Source organism: Scyliorhinus torazame, chromosome 2 (assembly GCF_047496885.1).
Source record: "Scyliorhinus torazame isolate Kashiwa2021f chromosome 2, sScyTor2.1, whole genome shotgun sequence".
Lineage (NCBI taxonomy): Eukaryota > Metazoa > Chordata > Chondrichthyes > Carcharhiniformes > Scyliorhinidae > Scyliorhinus > Scyliorhinus torazame.
Genome location: NC_092708.1, coordinates 386,575,155 through 386,591,704, shown reverse-complemented (window position 1 = coordinate 386,591,704; position 16,550 = coordinate 386,575,155). Strand labels below are relative to the sequence as shown.

The 16,550-nt window shown below is 43.6% G+C and overlaps 1 protein-coding gene across 5 annotated transcripts in view; it reads left to right on the top strand.

Annotated features, from left to right (window-relative positions):
• The window catches only part of foxn3 (forkhead box N3), a 436,636-nt gene that overhangs the window by 406,854 nt on the left and 13,232 nt on the right, over window positions 1–16,550 (top strand). For 4 of the 5 annotated variants that reach the window (XM_072493781.1, XM_072493773.1, XM_072493799.1 and 1 more), the window contains one exon: window positions 9,580–9,648. The exons of the other annotated variant lie outside the window; for it this stretch is intronic. In XM_072493781.1, coding sequence (XP_072349882.1) covers window positions 9,580–9,648 — 69 coding nt within the window. The remainder of the gene's footprint in view (window positions 1–9,579; window positions 9,649–16,550) is intronic. 5 annotated transcript variants of the gene reach the window in all.

Sequence of the window (16,550 nt, the reverse complement as noted above, 5' to 3'; positions counted from 1 at the left end):
TTTACTGTCTACAAGTCTGTATGTGAGATACGTTTGGACCAGCTCACTTGCGGCCTGTGGTCCACAGCATAAAGCTGTCCATTTAATGCACTCGGTTATGTTGGAGTCATTTTGCGACAAGAGCGCCCTCAATATTTCGCAATTTATTTTAGTGCTGCGCACTGTTTAGATTTCTGCCCCGAGAGAGTTGATTGTTCCTATGGCAACAAAAACTTGTGCTTGCTGGGACTTGAAGTCTGAGACTCCGCGTCCGAGATTAATTATGCAGACTATGCAACTTAAACATTTCCCCTCCTTCCGAAGGCCAGGCCTTGCAAGAGCTTGGCTACCATTGACACACCTGCTGATTCCCCGGCTCCATACGTCTGATAGCACTGCAATGGTCTGACGGGGCATTGGGTGAAGTGGGATGGAAGGTCATTCATATGGAGCAGAAACATCAGCATTAACGGGACTGAATGGCCTTTCCTGTGCTCTAGTCTGAACCCTAGTTCTTCTGCCTACATGGGTTAATATAATTCACACCATCTTTTAGAAGCTTTTCTTGGGAACATCCTTTTCAAATGTTAACGAGATGTATTAGTTACTTGTAAGTAGGGCTGCAGTGCACCTCATGACAATAATCGCTGTGGAAATCTGCTTATGAAATATAAAGATAAATGTGTACACACTGGGTGGTTGGACTCGTGATTCTAACCTAACTCTCGTCTGCTCCCCCGTCTGATAAGTCCCACATGCAGAACACTTGCATGATGTGCTACTCTGAACCACTGAACTGAGATCAACAACAACTTTATATAGGACCCTTAACAGAATGAAAATTTCACAAGTACATTATAAAACAGGGTATCAGACCGAGACACACAGGAGGTGTCAGGTATCCAAAAGGTTGGTCAAAGAGTTGATAGGTTTCATGAAGTGTCTTAAAAGCGGAAGGTAAGTCGGTAGCACGGTGGCGCAGTGGTTAGCCCTGCAGCCTCACGGCGCCGAGGTCCCAGGTTCGATCCCGGCTCTGGGTCACTGACCGTGTGGAGTTTGCACATTCTCCCCGTGTTTGCGTGGGTTTCGCCCCCACAACCCAAAGATGTGCAGGGTAGGTGGACTGGCCACCCTAAATTGCCTCTTAATTGGAAAAAATGAATTGGGTACTCAAAATTTTTATAACAAAAAAAAAAGTGGAAATTAAGGCTGAAAGGTGGAGAGGTGTAGGGAGGGATATTGGAGCTTGAGTCCGTGACACCTGAAGGCAAGGCTACCAATGGTGGAACAGCTTTGATTGGGAATGCACAAGAGGCTAGAATTAGAGGACCTGCATTTGGTGCCATCTTTTAATGGAGAACAGGTAGGTGGTGTTGTGTATCAGAGTAACACCATTGGCTGGTGTAATGTCACATGTTACACAACGACATCATCGGAGCGTTCACAGGCTTTTGTGGAGTTCACCATTGTGCCCTGTTTGAGCAACATCTTGTAAATAAACCTCTCGCACTGTGTTGTACAAACCCGACCCGAGCCACCTCTGATTCTATCTCTTTGCGGCTACAACAAAGAGCACATAATCGGTGATGAAAAATAAAAAAGGGGTAGCTGCTGAACATATTCTAAACACATCAAGTGTGGTGTGTGCTACATGAGAGAGAAGTCAATTAGTCCACCTTATTTGGAAAGATATTCAAACTTTTCATTGCCTGATTCTCTCACTCCCTACATGCTGTGTGCTTTAAACAGAGTACAAGAAAGGGTAGTATTGCGGATGCTGGAAATCTGAATGAAACAATGCACTGGAAATACTCAGCAGGCCTGGCAATATATGTGGTGAGGTACTGCCAGACCTGCTGAGCATTTCCAGCATTTTCTGTTTGCGTTTGAGTGAAAGAATGTTTGCCTTTTTAATTTATTCACTTATGGTATGTGGGCATCGCTGATTCAGCCAGCATTTATTGCCCATCCCGAGTTGCCCTTCAGAAGGTGGTGGTGAGCTGCCTTCTTGAACCGCTGCAGCCCTTGAGGTGCAGGTACACCCACAGTGATGTTAGGGAGGGAGTTCCAGGATTTTGACCCAGCTACAGTGAAAGCACAGCGATTATGTTTCCAAGTCGGGGTCGTGGGTTCCTGCGGTGCATTTTGTAGATGGTACACACATTTAGATAGGTTGCATCTTTCTTGACTTCAGGACATCTCCAAAGCACCTTCTAGCTGGGTAACAGTTTATTATCAAACCTGTGGTGGAGTAGCATGATCGTGCCCCATACTAATGTTTAATAATTGCCCCAGAGCAGATGGTCCCTTGCAATGCAGAGGTAGTCACATGCATTTTGCTGCTTTATTCCAAACAACCGTAAACGCTAGTACACAAAGACATTGCCCCATCTAGTGGCTGGTTAGAGTCAGTAAGCTTGACTGTTGAAATAAATTCATGGATTTTTGGTGACCGTCTGGTTTTAGATTTCAGGATACTATTAGAGTTGAAGGGTTATCTTAAAAATAGTTATGCTGCGGCTGGGCACGAGATATTTAATCAGTCAAAGATTTATTCTGATAAGTCTGTCCTATTTCCCTGCTCTAAACCCAGCAGCATTTTGAACTGGTAAAATGCAATTGTGGATGAGCAAAGCAAAGGTTACTTGATTAAAGGGCTGGAACTATTATTTAAATCTTTTCCGCCAAGCAGATTTGATAATCTGCTGCGGCAATGGTTGATGGGTGAATGTCGTTTCATCCGCAGTGTGTAATTTCCAATCTGGTCAATTTCAGCCTCAGTTCTTGGGCGGGAATGTTTGTGAATGAACCTTGTCATTAGTTTGCTGCAGGAGCGGTCGTTAGTCTAAGCCAAGCCAAGGTTGAAATCTGAGCAAGTTGGCGTCTGTGTGCCAGTGACGATTGTGCACTTCATTTGTTCAGAGTGAGCCGGGCTGTCATCCAGCATCACTGCGCCCGGGGCAGCTGAGATGGTCTCTGTCAGGGCAGATGTTCCATTCAGCTCGTTCACTGGTGGTCGGAAGCTTGTTTACTGTTGCTATGGCAGCCTCTGTTGTCACGGCGACGCTGCTCCTTAATAAGTGACGTGGAATATGGTTATAAAAAGATAATTTTTCCTCTTCCCTGAATGTACCATCTGTTTCAGATTATTTGTGAACTGGCAGAGCAGTGCATGTAAAGAAGCCTCACATTGTCTCACAGGCCGACATGGACGTGACTGTTTCAGCTGAATGTAGAATTAACAGGTGCTGATGCAGAATTTGTTGTGCGGATTAACTTCCTTTTTTTGTTTCCGCGGTCTGAATGCTAACATTATCACTGGCTCTTTGAAAGGCTGTTCCCACTGGCGCTGACAGGCAAATAATAAGAGCATGTGTGCATTTACAGGACTCTCCAGCAAAGCATTTGTATGGAGAGGGACAGCAGTGATGGTGAGCAGGGCATCCTAGCACATCAGCTCCAATCTGAGCTGGGAATAGGGCGCTGCAAATCAATATTGTGCAGGCTGAGTTTCTGTGCAAAACTGTGAAATGAAATATTAGGAACCAGGATCTTATCTGGGAAAATGTTCGGGCAGTGATGATCCCAGGTTTTATCCACAGGGATTGAATGTAAACATGAGGAATGCGCTTTTGACTTGTGTAGGACATTAATTGGGCCACAGCTGGAGTATCAAGAGTGGGACTAGACCCCTCATTATGGGAAAGGTATTGGTAAAAATAACAGCAGCTGGGGGATACCAAGATCGTGGAATGCTTTCAAAACACTTCCCCAAAATGGAAAGCTATGGGGATTAACTGAGTGTTGAAGATTTTGTACTGGTTTTACGAAGGTAAGTAGTGAAGGTAGTTTGTATTGCTGATGAGCAAACCAGTAACAAGGGAACATACTGAGGATGGTCACTTGAAGAAGAAGAATAGAGAAGATCGGGAACATTTTCACCAAGTGGATCGTTTGCTTATTGAATGCTTTAGCAGAGGTGGAAGAATTTGGGGGAAGTGGGAATGGAGTAGGAGGTAGCTGGACCCAAAACAGCAACATGCGCTAAATTTGCATTTCTTCGGCGATGGCAACGTATCCTGTCGCTATCACTGAATCTTTTCTTTACGTCTTTAGAAGCCCATCACATGGTGACAGTGTGACCAGTGTGGAGCTGAACCTTTCTTTGAAGGGCCCAGGCTCAATCACTGGCTTGTAGATTTCAGTTTCGGCAATCGAAATTGAACTCAGTCCTCATGGGCTTGGGAGAAATCATTTAGCCATTTTAAATTTCCATGTAAAAAAAAAACCTCATGGAGTAGAAATGTAAATGATGGGATAGTGCAAACAGGTGATATGGCAGCGATTTCCCCAGTATACGCTTGCGCCTGTTTGATTAACAGAGTGAATGTCAGTCGAGGATTATGCTGCTTGTTTTGATCTATTACCGGAGACAGATTTCAGCTCCCATTTGTATGGATATCGAATGAGTAAAGGATTGGGGTCATAACATGGAAACAGGAATCAGCCGTTCAGCCTCTTGTGCCCCCTGTGCTAGTATTCAATGAGATCTTGGCTCTGTATTCATGCCTTTGTCTCATATCTAGTTCATTTAAATCTTGATTGATTTATAATGAGAACCATAGAATCCCTACAGTGCAGGAGGAGGCCATTCTGCCCACCGAGGCTGCACTGGCCCTCTGAAAGGGTACCCTACCTAGGGTCAGGCCCGAACCCTGGCCCCTTAACCCAGTAACCCCACCTATCCTAACTTAACTAAGGGGCAATTTAGCATGGCCAATCCACCTAACCTGCACATCTTTGGATTGTGGGAGGAAACCGGAGCACCCGGAGGAAACCCACGCGCACACAGGGAGAAAGTGCAAACTCCACAGTCACCCAAGGGCGGAATTGAACCCGGGTCCCTGGCGCTGTGAGGCAGCAGTGCTTGCATCTGTGCCACCCTTAAATAACAATAGATCTGGCATCAATTGATATTTACGGGGGACGGGGGGCAGCACGGTGGCGCAGTGGTTAGTACAGCTGCCTCACGGCGCCGAGGTCCCAGGTTCGATCCCGGCTCTGGGTCACTGTCCGTGTACAGTTTGCACATTCTCCCCGTGTTTGCGTGGGTTTCACCCCAACGACCCAAAGATGTGCAGAGGAGGTGGATTAGCCACGTTAAATTGTCCCTTAATTGGAATAAATGAATTGGGTACTCTAAATTTTTTTTTTTTTAATTGATCTTTACGCAAGAGATTTCCAAACCTCTCCCAGTTTGCATGTAGAAATTTTTCAGCTTAATTCCTGAACGATCTGGCTCTAATTTTTAGACTATGTCCCAAACTGGGAAAATTGTTCTGTTCATCTACCCTATCTGTTGCCAATCAAACCACCGGTTAGCTTCTAAATTTCAAAGATATATTTTTAAAATTCGTTCCTCGGTTATGGATCTCACTGGGATCCCTAATTGCCCTTGAACTGAATAGCTTGCTAGGCCATTTCGCAGGGGGTGGGGGGGGGGGGGCAGTTAAGAGTCAAGCGCATCGCTGCATGGACCTGGAGTCACATGTAGGCCAGACCGGGTAAGGACGGCAGATTTCCTTCCTTGAAGGACATTAGTGAACCAGATGGGTTTTATGGCAATCGGTAATGGTTTCATGGTCATCATTAGACTTATCATTTCAGATTTTTCACCATCGAATTTCACCATCTGCCATGGAGGGATTCCAACTCGGGACCCCTGACCCTTGGGTCTCTGAATTACTCGTCAAGTGAAAATACCACTACACCACTGCCACCCCATTGGTTTAGTCTCTTCTTGTAATCAAACCCTTAGGGTCCAGGCAGCATTCTGCAAAATCTATGCTGTACTCCCTCAAAGATCAAGATATCCTTGAGCTGAGTTCAAAGAATGAATAACCTGGTTCACAGGTGACCTATACGAATGTCACCGGTGCCTGGTGATCCTGTGTGAGGCAACAGGGCTAACCCACTGCGCCACCGTGCTGCCCTTCAAGGGAAGATGTTGGAAAAAAAATATTCAGTCATCTATTGTCAGTGGAGCAGAATTTTTCCATTCTAAAACTCAGTCCATCCCAGAAGGAGGCCATTCAGCCCATCTATCGTATCTACACCGGCTCGTCAAGTGAACAATTCACTTAGTGCCACTCCCCCACCCTCTCCCTGTGACCCTGAACGTTCTTCCTTTTCAAATAACAATCTAATTCCCTGTTGAATGATTCAATTACAGCTGCCTCCATCTCACACTCTCGGACATTGCATTCCAGGCCGTAACAACTTACTACGTGAAAAGGTTTTCCTCGTTGCTTTTGTTTCTTTTACCAATTACTTTAAATCTATGCCCTCTCATTCTTGATCCTTTCTCAGGTGGGAACAATTTCCCCCTGTCTAATCTGTCCAGACCCCTCATGATTTCGAATGTCTCCATCAGATTTCCTCTCCGCTGCCTTTTTTTCAAGGAAAACAGTCATAACTTCTCCAATCTAACTTCATCTCTGAAGTTCTTCAGCCTTGGAACCATTCTTGTGAATCTTTTCTGGTTCTTCTATTCATCCTTCCTAAAGTACAGTGCCCAGAGCTGACTGCAGTATTCCTGCTAAAGCTGAATTAATGTCTTGTACAAGTTCAACATAATCTCCTTGACCTTGTATTCTATGCCCCTATTAATAAAGCGTATCTGAGGGCAGCACGGTGGCGCAGTGGGTTAGCCCTGTTGCCTCACGGCGCCGAGGTCCCAGGTTCGATCCTGGCCCAGGGTCACTGTCCGTGTGGAGTTTGCACATTCTCCCAGTGTTGCGTGGGTTTCGCCCCCACAACCTAAAGATGTGCAGGGTAGGTGGATTGACCACGCTAAATTGTCCCTTAATTGGAAAAAATGAATTGGGTACTCTAAATTTTAAAAAGGAAAAAAATATAAAGCGTATCTGACCTTTCAAATGGGCATAAAATATATCCTTCCGCTTTATTCAAAGAAGAGCAGTTGTTCTGGGAAATATTTATCCCTCATCCAACATCACAAAACAGTATTTGGCCATTGGCATTTTGCTGTTTACGGGATCTTGCTGTGTGCACATTATCTGCTGTTTTTGTGGCTACACTATTGGTTGAGAAGTGTTTTGGACATTGAGGCGGAATGGAATAAACTTTCACTTCAATTTCCTATCGACTATTAATATTGTAACATAGATCTGAGTTTAAAGAAAGAGCCTCGATGTTAAATGCAAGAACATCCCAAAACCTGGAACGGTCACGTTGAACACCGGTTCTTAGTGGGGTATACTTTCAATTTATTATTTTTAAAATTTAATTTAGAGTATCCAATTCATTTTTTCCAATGAAGGGGCAATTTAGCGTGGCCAATCCACCTACCCTGCACATCTTTGGGTTGTGGGGGTGAAACCCACGCAAACACAGGGAGAATGTGCAAACTCCACATGGACAGTGACCCAGAGCCGGGATCGAACCTGGGACTTCGGCGCCGTGAGGCAACTGTGCTAACCACTTGTGCCACCGTGCTGTCCTGTACTTTCTGAGAAAAATATGTGAACCAAGGACGGAAAATATGTGGGGGGGGGGAATAATTCAGTCGTTGTGTGAACAATTATAAATAATGTTTATTAACTTTTTTTTAAAACACAGGAAAAGAAGGACTATAATACAGTACAACACTCAAGCACATTGATGGCTAGACACACACAGTATTACATGAAATTTCCTCTTGGTTCCTAACTTCCTACTTTCCCTGAACTCTGAGACACCCCTTGGTTCCCCCCCCCCCCCCCCCCCAAAAAAAATTCAATGTTCTATAAATCTACAAGCTAAGTCCAGCAAATAATTGCCCCACACAGATTATGGGGCCACGTTTGGGGAAGGCGAAGGCAAAATCTGCCTGGTTCGAGTTCTGATAACTGGCTGCCCCTTTTCGGGAGACTGTTTCTGCAGCTGGACATGGCTGATCGTAGCTGTGTCTGTGTTTGTCTCCCTTTACGCCCAGTCATCATGCTACGGATATACCGGTCTTGCCCTTTGATATTGTCGACCCTGTGGGGTCAGCTTTTGGTTTTTGCATGCCAATTTCCTTATCTTGCTATCCTCGATGTTTTCCTCCAGTCTTGCTTTTCTCACTGATATTCTAATTCGCATCTCAACATCTCCGACATCTCCCTGTTCTATTTTCTTTCATCTCAATTTCATTTTTTAATCCTAATTTCCCTCAATTCTCAGCAAATAAAAACAGAAAATGCTTTGGAAGACTCGGCAGGTCTGGCAGCATATGTGGAGAGAGAAACAGAGTTAATGTTTCGAGTCTGAATGACTCTTGCGAGCACTGCTTAACGTTTAAAACCCTGCTACTTGAACACATGGTAAAATGCCAGCTTCTTTTGGGTTTACTTTATTTTTGGTAAATCACTTACCTACACAAATATTTAGTTTAATAGTAAAGGGTGTTGATGGGTCATTTTGCAGCAAGAAGCCACAGCAGTACAGTATCAATGCTTGATCCGAAAGGATTTAAAACCATTACTCTGTGAATTTCCAATTTTCTCGTGCATTACTTTGATACACAAACTCTGGGGTTCATGTCTGCAAGCTCCCAGTTTTATCTACATTGGCTGTCATGGGAGGTAGATGTAGAAGATGGTTGTTTCTCCATTGGGAGGTGGAAACAAATAGGTAGACAACCTATTGTGGCGTTTGCAGCTTCTGGCTATAGAATAGCACACCAGAGGCCATTCAACCCATTGTTCTAAAGAGCTATCCAATTAGTTTCTCTCCCCTGCTCTTTCCCATAAACCTCCAAATTTCTACTTTTTCAGTATTTATCCAATTCTTTTTCATCCAAACTTGCACTTAAAAAAAACCTCCATCTTTTTCTATCCATTACCTTAAATCTGGGTCCTTTAGTCGCTGACCCTCCTGACTTTTGAAGCTGCTTCTACTTATTTACTTAATCAAAACACTTCATGAACACCGCTATTCCTGCCTCTCCAGTGTCTGTCTGGAACTTGAAATGTGATTGCTTGACTGGCAAACACTGGTGAAAATCTCACAATTGGAAGCCCTTAAATAGCACGCTGAGGAAAAGTGAGTGACGGTCCTTGTTTAAATTTATTTAAATTTCAAGAATATTTGGCCACATTTGCAAAGGCATAGCAAGGGAAGTAATCTGGCGTCCCATCCAGAGAATTGAGGAGAGGAGAAATGCCTGTGATCAGACCTGCAGCTTTCCCCAGAGCTGGACGAGATTTTACAGTTTCACCTGCCCTGGCCGTGGTTCTATATGAAGGCGACAAACACTGCTTTGTTGCATGTCAATATTCCTATTATTTCAGAAACTGGAAGGGAAGACAAATTTGGCTGCCTTGACAAAGCATTCGTCACACTGTGATGCTTTGTGCATCTTCTGAATATTTAATTTGGACAACAGTGTTAAATTTTGATCAACAACACAATGAAAGAAAGCTCGAAACAAGCTCACCTGCTGTAGCTTATGAAGATGGTCTCTCCTGAACATTGGTCACTTCCCACTTCCAATGGCCGGCAACGTTTTCTTACATATTTGTCAAAAATAAATGCAGATTTTTTTTCTCATTTCAGATTCTGATATTGATGCAGCCACTGCAATGATGCTGCTGAATTCTTCCCCTGAGGTGAAAGGAGCAGAATGTGAGTACACAGTACATTGCAATAGAAAGAGAAAGGTTTTTATTGCAGTGCGGCCTCCTCCAGATATTGTTCTGTTGTGATGCAAGTCCTCGACATTTATTACACCTCTTCCGCTTTTTTTTATCTTGCCCCGCTTCTTCCTGTGCACTTGTGTATTCCTCAGTTGGGAAGTGGACCAACCTGTGGATTTTTCCACGGTTGGATTCAATATCAGTCTGCCAAGTTTCCCACCTTTCTGCCAATTCAATCTACCAGGGTTGTGCAATTTGTGTGGTCCAAGTTAACGTATGCATTAAGCAAGGGTGTCTGTTTTGAAATTGGGAACGAGTACCACATTTAAGCATTCGGTATAGTCATTTTCACTCAGGAGGAATTTCTAACCCTCACTTGTCCTTGCCTCATTTTTCGAATTTTGTGGCTTCAACTGTGACACTCTTCAACCACTTGACAGAATCTTCTGGTAGCCTCCCACTTGTACACCTCTGCAGTTGACTTATCTCTCTTCATAATCCTTCTCGATTGATGTGGTAAAGGTGAAAGGTAGAGATTGTATAATTGTGGCACATGTGGCGCTGCATAAAGCTTTGTCTTGATTTCAATAATTCAAAGCTACTGAAACATGCGTATAAAAACATCTCGTCAGCAGGTCATCTCATCAAGGCTTGAGATGTGCTTCTGTCTCTATTGGAGCTTCAACCAGTGTTGAGAAACATCTGTTGTTCATGGATTGATTAAACTCGTGTAGTACCCAGCAAAAAGAAGCAGTAAATCATTCCTAACTCTTTAAAGACGGCAAAAATGTATGTTGTGTTGGGAAAGCTGGGAAAATCATCTACTTCTTGCTTTAGTATTTCATGAAGTTGACATATTCAAGGCAAAGTCGTCTGGATATAAATCCCAGGCTGCTTCATCTTTGTGCTTGGCAATCATTTCCTAAAAGAAAGTAGTTTTAGTAACGGTACTATATATATGGGGAAACCTGATACATCAGGTCTGTTCATGATCATGGCAAGTTTGGAACAGATTCTATCTCTGGTTTTATGTGCATTTATTAAGTTATTGCGATTATATATTTTGACAAAGAATTTATTTAATTTATTAACCCACAGTAGTTTCAATGGAGCGTGCACATATCTTGTCCTACGCCTCTGTGAAGAAAGTCATTTGAAATCCAGCGTTCCGCAGTTGTGATGCTGTAAATTTGTTTTGACTGAGAACATCTTTTGACTAACGCCTACATAATAAATGATGTCTGTGTTCAAACCATTTGTGGGCGTTTATTGCCTTCTAGCCTTGCTGGGAAACAGACAGTGGCTAATTCATGTGAAGGTGACAGGATTACATGTTGAGAGCGATTACTTTTGGTATTTTAGAAGAAGGAACATTGTAAGCGGGTGTATTTTTCTGGTCCGTTTTCTTCCCTCTTTCGAGTGTTGACTCAAATTCCTTCCTAGGTTGCACTTAGCTTTCTGGTACCCGTGCCTTCCACAGGACTATTTTGCCACCTCCCGTGGTGGGGATTGGAGCCAAGGACCCCAGAGCAGTGCTCTCGGTTTGCGGGTACCTCCTCACCACTGGGTTCTGAAGCAAATTGTCTTGTCCCATTTGCTGCTAAGTTCAGCTAAGTGGCTGCAAACTGAGATCAAACATTTGCCTTTCTTAGTATACGTGGGTGAGCTATTCACTGGACAAACAGGTTGTATGGGAAGAGCCTGTTTATCTTATTGTCTATTGCTGACAACTACATTTTTTGTGAGCAATTGTAAATCCACATTTTTCAGTTTCGCAGATCACAGTTTCTTTCTGGTGCCATGAAAGTGTGAACTTAAGGGATTGGTGCTTTTTAGAAGAATCTTTTGTGAATCAAGGCAAATATTGCAGGCCACCACTGAGGTTCAGAAAGGATTTTGATCGAGACGCAAGCTTGAATTAAAAAAAGTAATGAATTAAACGGAGAAAGATTTGAACAGCTGATTATGGAGGGAAGGGAGTGGTGATGGGCGGTGGGGTACATTTGTGTTGGGGGTGTGGCGGGCAACCTTGGAGACTGTTGGAATAGTCAAGTCTGGAGATGAGGATTTCGGCAGCAGATTAAGTTAGAAATGAGGGGCAGCTGGGCAGCACGGTGGCGCAGTGGTTAGCATTGCTGCCTCACGACGCCGAGGTCCCAGGTTCGATCCCGGCTCTGGGTCATTGTCCGTGTGGAGTTTGCATATTCTCCCCGTGTTTGCATGGGTTTCGCCCCCACAACCCTAAAAGATGTGCAAGGTAGGTGGATTGGACATGCTAAAATTGCCCCTTAATTGGAAAATCTGAATTGGGTACTCTAAATTTTTTTTTTAAAGAAAGAAATGAAGGGCAGCACGGTGGCACAGTGGGTTATCTCTACTGCCTCACAGCGCCGAGGTCCCAGGTTCGATCCCGGCTCTGGGTCACTGTCCGTGTGGAGTTTGCACATTCTCCCCGTGTTTGCGTGGGTTTCGCCCCCACAACACAAAGATGTGCAGAGTAGGTGGATTGGACACGCTAAATTGTACCTTAATTTTTAAAAACTAATTGGGTACTCTAAATTAAAAAAAAAAAGAAATGAAAGCTGTAAGTGTAAACAATTGCCAGGGAGGGCCCGGCTTACTGCACCCACATGTTCTGGGCCTGCACTAGACTTCTCAGGTACTGGATGTCCTTCTTCGACGCCATGCCCAGGGTTGTGGGGGTAAGAGTGGAGCTCTGCCCGCTGGTGGCGGTCTTTGGGGTATCAGAACAGCCAGAGCTCTTCATGGGGAGAGGGGGCAGATGCCCTGGCCTTTGCCTCCCTGATCGCCCGGCGGAGACCCCTGCTCGGCTAGTGATTGGCAGCACCACCCAAGGCTGCACACTAGCTGTCCAACACTCTCCTCCCCCTTTCTCCCCCCCAGCCCAAAACATGGCTGCTATGTAGGGGGCAGGCCACACAGCAGCAATGGTCGACAACCGGGGGCTCTCTCGCAGGGACCTTCCATAGCTGCGTGGGGGCCACCCCCCTTCTTTCCTCTCTCTCCCCCCCTCTCCCTCTTGTGAGGAGCAGAGTCAGTCACTGGCCCCCACATGACCGATTGGACCGGGCCATGGCCTGGCCCAGTCAGTGCTCAACAGCAGATTTTCTTGTTGTGTAAGCCACTTCTTTCTGTATCTGTCTCGGTCACCTAGCAACCTCGACTACTCAACTTTGTATGACAGGCCCCGTGATGATACACCCAATGTATAATAGTTAAAAGTATAGTGGTTTTAAAATTCTTGTAAATACATGACTTGATCTTGTCTTGTTTAAAGCATGTTATGATATGTTATGCCCCTAATAAAAACATTTAAGAAACAAAACAAAAAAAGAAATGGAAGCTGGCAGCCATTTTGATGGCGAGACTGTAGGATGCGAAGCACAGCCCAGGGTTGATGCTGATATTATGAACAGCCTGTTTCAATCTGAGGTAGTGGCTGGGGAGTGCATGTGTGCATTTAAAAAATGATTCAAATAAACAACATCCTGATTGGAAATTGAATCAAATAAACTATGCTTTACCTTAAATTGTCCTGAAGAGTATTAAGAATTCACCATGTAAATTTGGGAGTGGAGTCACAAGACCAAGTAGGACTTCCTCAAAGGGCATTGGTGTTTGAGTTTGATGGTCTTATGGCAAATTACCACTTGTAATTCAGTTTTACAATTGCCAAATTTCATAACTTGAGCTTTGCATTCATGGTTTCTGGTTGCTCATCCAGTGCCATAACCATTGAACTGAATGAGTGTTGACCTATCAAGTCAAGGTAATATGTGGCCTGGAGGTAATGGTGCTCCCACGACATTGTTTCTCATGTCCTTGATCGAGGTTACGTTACCGGGATGTGTTGGCAAAGTCAACTTTACGAGTTGACCCGTGCCTTTTGTAGACAGTACATGCTGCAGCCAAAGCATATTTAAGGTAACATGGATGGATGTTGAGTTTAATGGCAAGGTTTGTGATCAAACGGGCAAAAGAGTTTGGTTTGCTCTAAGGCAACCAATCTCTCACAACAGTGGTAGAATTCTGAGAATTGACTTTATTGCTACGAGGCATGGAGGAAAATCAAGGTGTGTTCCCACTCCTCCAGTCCACTCCTCCAGTCAATGGCTGGAAATGTGGATGCAGTCCACATTTTTCTATGTTCTATGTTCTCTAGTCCGCCCAAGTTCCATTGATATTGAATAACCTGTCTACCTGCTGCCAAAGACAACTTGGTTTAGGCACTCAAAGGTACCTCAGCAAAGGGCAACACGGTGGTGCGGTGGTTAGCGCTGCTGCCTCACGGTGCCGAGATCTCAGGTTCGATCCCGGCTCTGGGTCACTGTCCATGCGGCGTTTGCACATTCGCCTCATGTTTGTGTGGGTTTCGCTTCCACAACCCAAAAATGTGCAGGGTAGCTGGATTGGCCACGCTAAATTGCACCTTAATCGGAAAAAATTAATTGGGTACTCAACATCTTTTAAAAAAAAAAAAAAAAAATTTAAAAGGTACCTCAGCAAGACATCATTGTCTTCAGGAGGAGAGCATTAAAGAAAAACATGTCAGGGAGGAAAACAATGAATGTGGCAAACTAGCAGAATAAATTGCATTTGTATTTGCACCATTTGGCCATTCATTGACAGACAGGACACATGTAGACCAAGAAAGTCAGAAAATATCTATGGATGTACCACCAAGGAACACCCAACAGTACAAATTCAAGAGTGGACTTTCATTTACTACCTTAAAGATGGAAGAACGTACATTTATATAGAACCTTGCAAGTTCTTAGGGCATCCCTAAGTGCTTCATAGTGAATGAAGAACCTTTGGCTTGCAGTTATTGTAATACAGGAGAATAAATATGCTACATGGGTTTGAGGGTGGAGGAGAGGGGAATGCTGTTTTTTAATCAAAAGTCGCTCCTACTTGTTTTTGTTATACAAATCAAAAAGAGTAATGTGTGGAAAGATAAATAAATCCAGTTATACTTACTAAACTGAGACAATGGAATGTTTTCAATATATTTATAGATGTGTATTGTGTCACTTGATACTGCTTGTTGAGATGCGAGTTGCAATGCAAGCCGGACATACTGTAAAATGACAGTCCCGAAACTGCATTTATTCTGATCATATTAGTTTGCTTTGGTGTTTGTTTCTCCTGGTATTGGCTGCGTTTGGAATGATTCTCGTAACCTTCTCAACCAACGTTTTCCAAAGCAAGTGCTGCTCACTCTTCTAATTTCACAGCTCGGTAGAAGTTCCGAGATTTTAGCTGATTTATTGTGTGACTTGTTACAGTCCATTGATTGTGATGTGTAAATGGGGCTAGGTGACTGACTGACTGTTAACTTTGTGCAAGCTTTTAGTTTTGCACGAGAGTATCATCAGGTAATCAAAATGTAGAGCTGTGGATCAACTGATTAATGTTACAGTCCAATAAGTTTATATGCAGTGCAGAATTTTTCAGTCAAAACCCAAGAATTATCTCGGTGACATTTTCATCTCCCAGATTTAAAAAATAAAGAGTCAAACCCAACCGGAAATAAATAGTAACTTGCCATTTTACAAAGAAATTGCAGCTTACTGATATACTTTGGATGCATCATTGAGCGCATGGTTGCCAGTAATAAAAATAGAAAATGCTGGAAAAGCTCAGCAAGTCTGGCAGCGTCAGTGGAGAGAGAAAAGTGTTTCACCTTTCGACTGTTCAGAGATCATTTCCGATTTCCAGCATCCCGCAGCACTTACATCATCTCGGGTGTCACCCAGCGCACTTGAATGTCAGATTTTCTTGCCCTATGTCATCTGGAAGCAAATTGGCATTTTCCTAAATTGTAGTTTTGTTTCCTGAAATGTGCAGCTGAGCTGTGAATGGGAGAAAGGGACTTTCTCCTTTTATACTCTCTTGAGCAATGGGCTGTAAATAAACTCCTGTTTGTTTCAGAAACTAGTTGAGCACTTTTAAGATGCCAACATTGCTGCAAATGTAATTTGATAGTTTTTGAAAGTAGACAGCTTGTACCAATGCACGCGAATACATTTTATAAGGGTTGGTCGGCACCAAGCTCCTTTCTAATTTGCATCTACGGGCATGGAGGCATTCAGTGCACCTTGCGCTTTGAAATTCATGCTGTCAAATAATTGAAAATGGTATTTTAGAGCCGGATTAACAGAAGGAAATTCGACTTCAGATTTATGACACCTGTACATTAATTTCGTGATGGGGTATTTACCTCAGATAGGAATCCCTTGCCCTTTCCTTGGTCCACCTCTAGAAAGCATGTTGTACTTCATCTCTAGGGGCCGACAACTTCTTCTCTTCTGAGCATGTTCTTTCTCCATCGTGTTTCAGACATCTGTTACAGATTTCGTTTTTATGTTTATTTTCCCCACTAAATATTTGTTCTGGTTTTATTTCCGGGAGAACTGATGACTCAAAGGGCACTCTCCGTCAAAGCGGAAAATTGTAGTCTCGGGAATATTTATGGCGAACTGTACGAGAACGATGTTGTCGCACCTTTGGGACATGGATTAAAATCCAGCCCCAGAGGAGGAGGCTGCCTCCTTCCATTAGTGGTTGCCAATAACACTCAGTGAAATGCGTATTGTGATTTGTTTCAATCCAGCTCCAGTAGATTGGAGTCCTCCGTGCACAAGTTGGCAATGGATAAATGAGGCATGTTTAGCAATGAACTTTGGTTAAAGGCAAATTTAATTCGAGGGAGGCAATCGGGCAGATTTTTTTTAAAAAGCACACCTTTTAAAAATGTGCTAGAACAGACATATTCAACAATCTCTCAAGAAAATACTTACATTTCTATAGGTTGAAAGGTAACTAATCGAAATTTGATAAGTTGGTACTTTTGTCCATATTTGTATC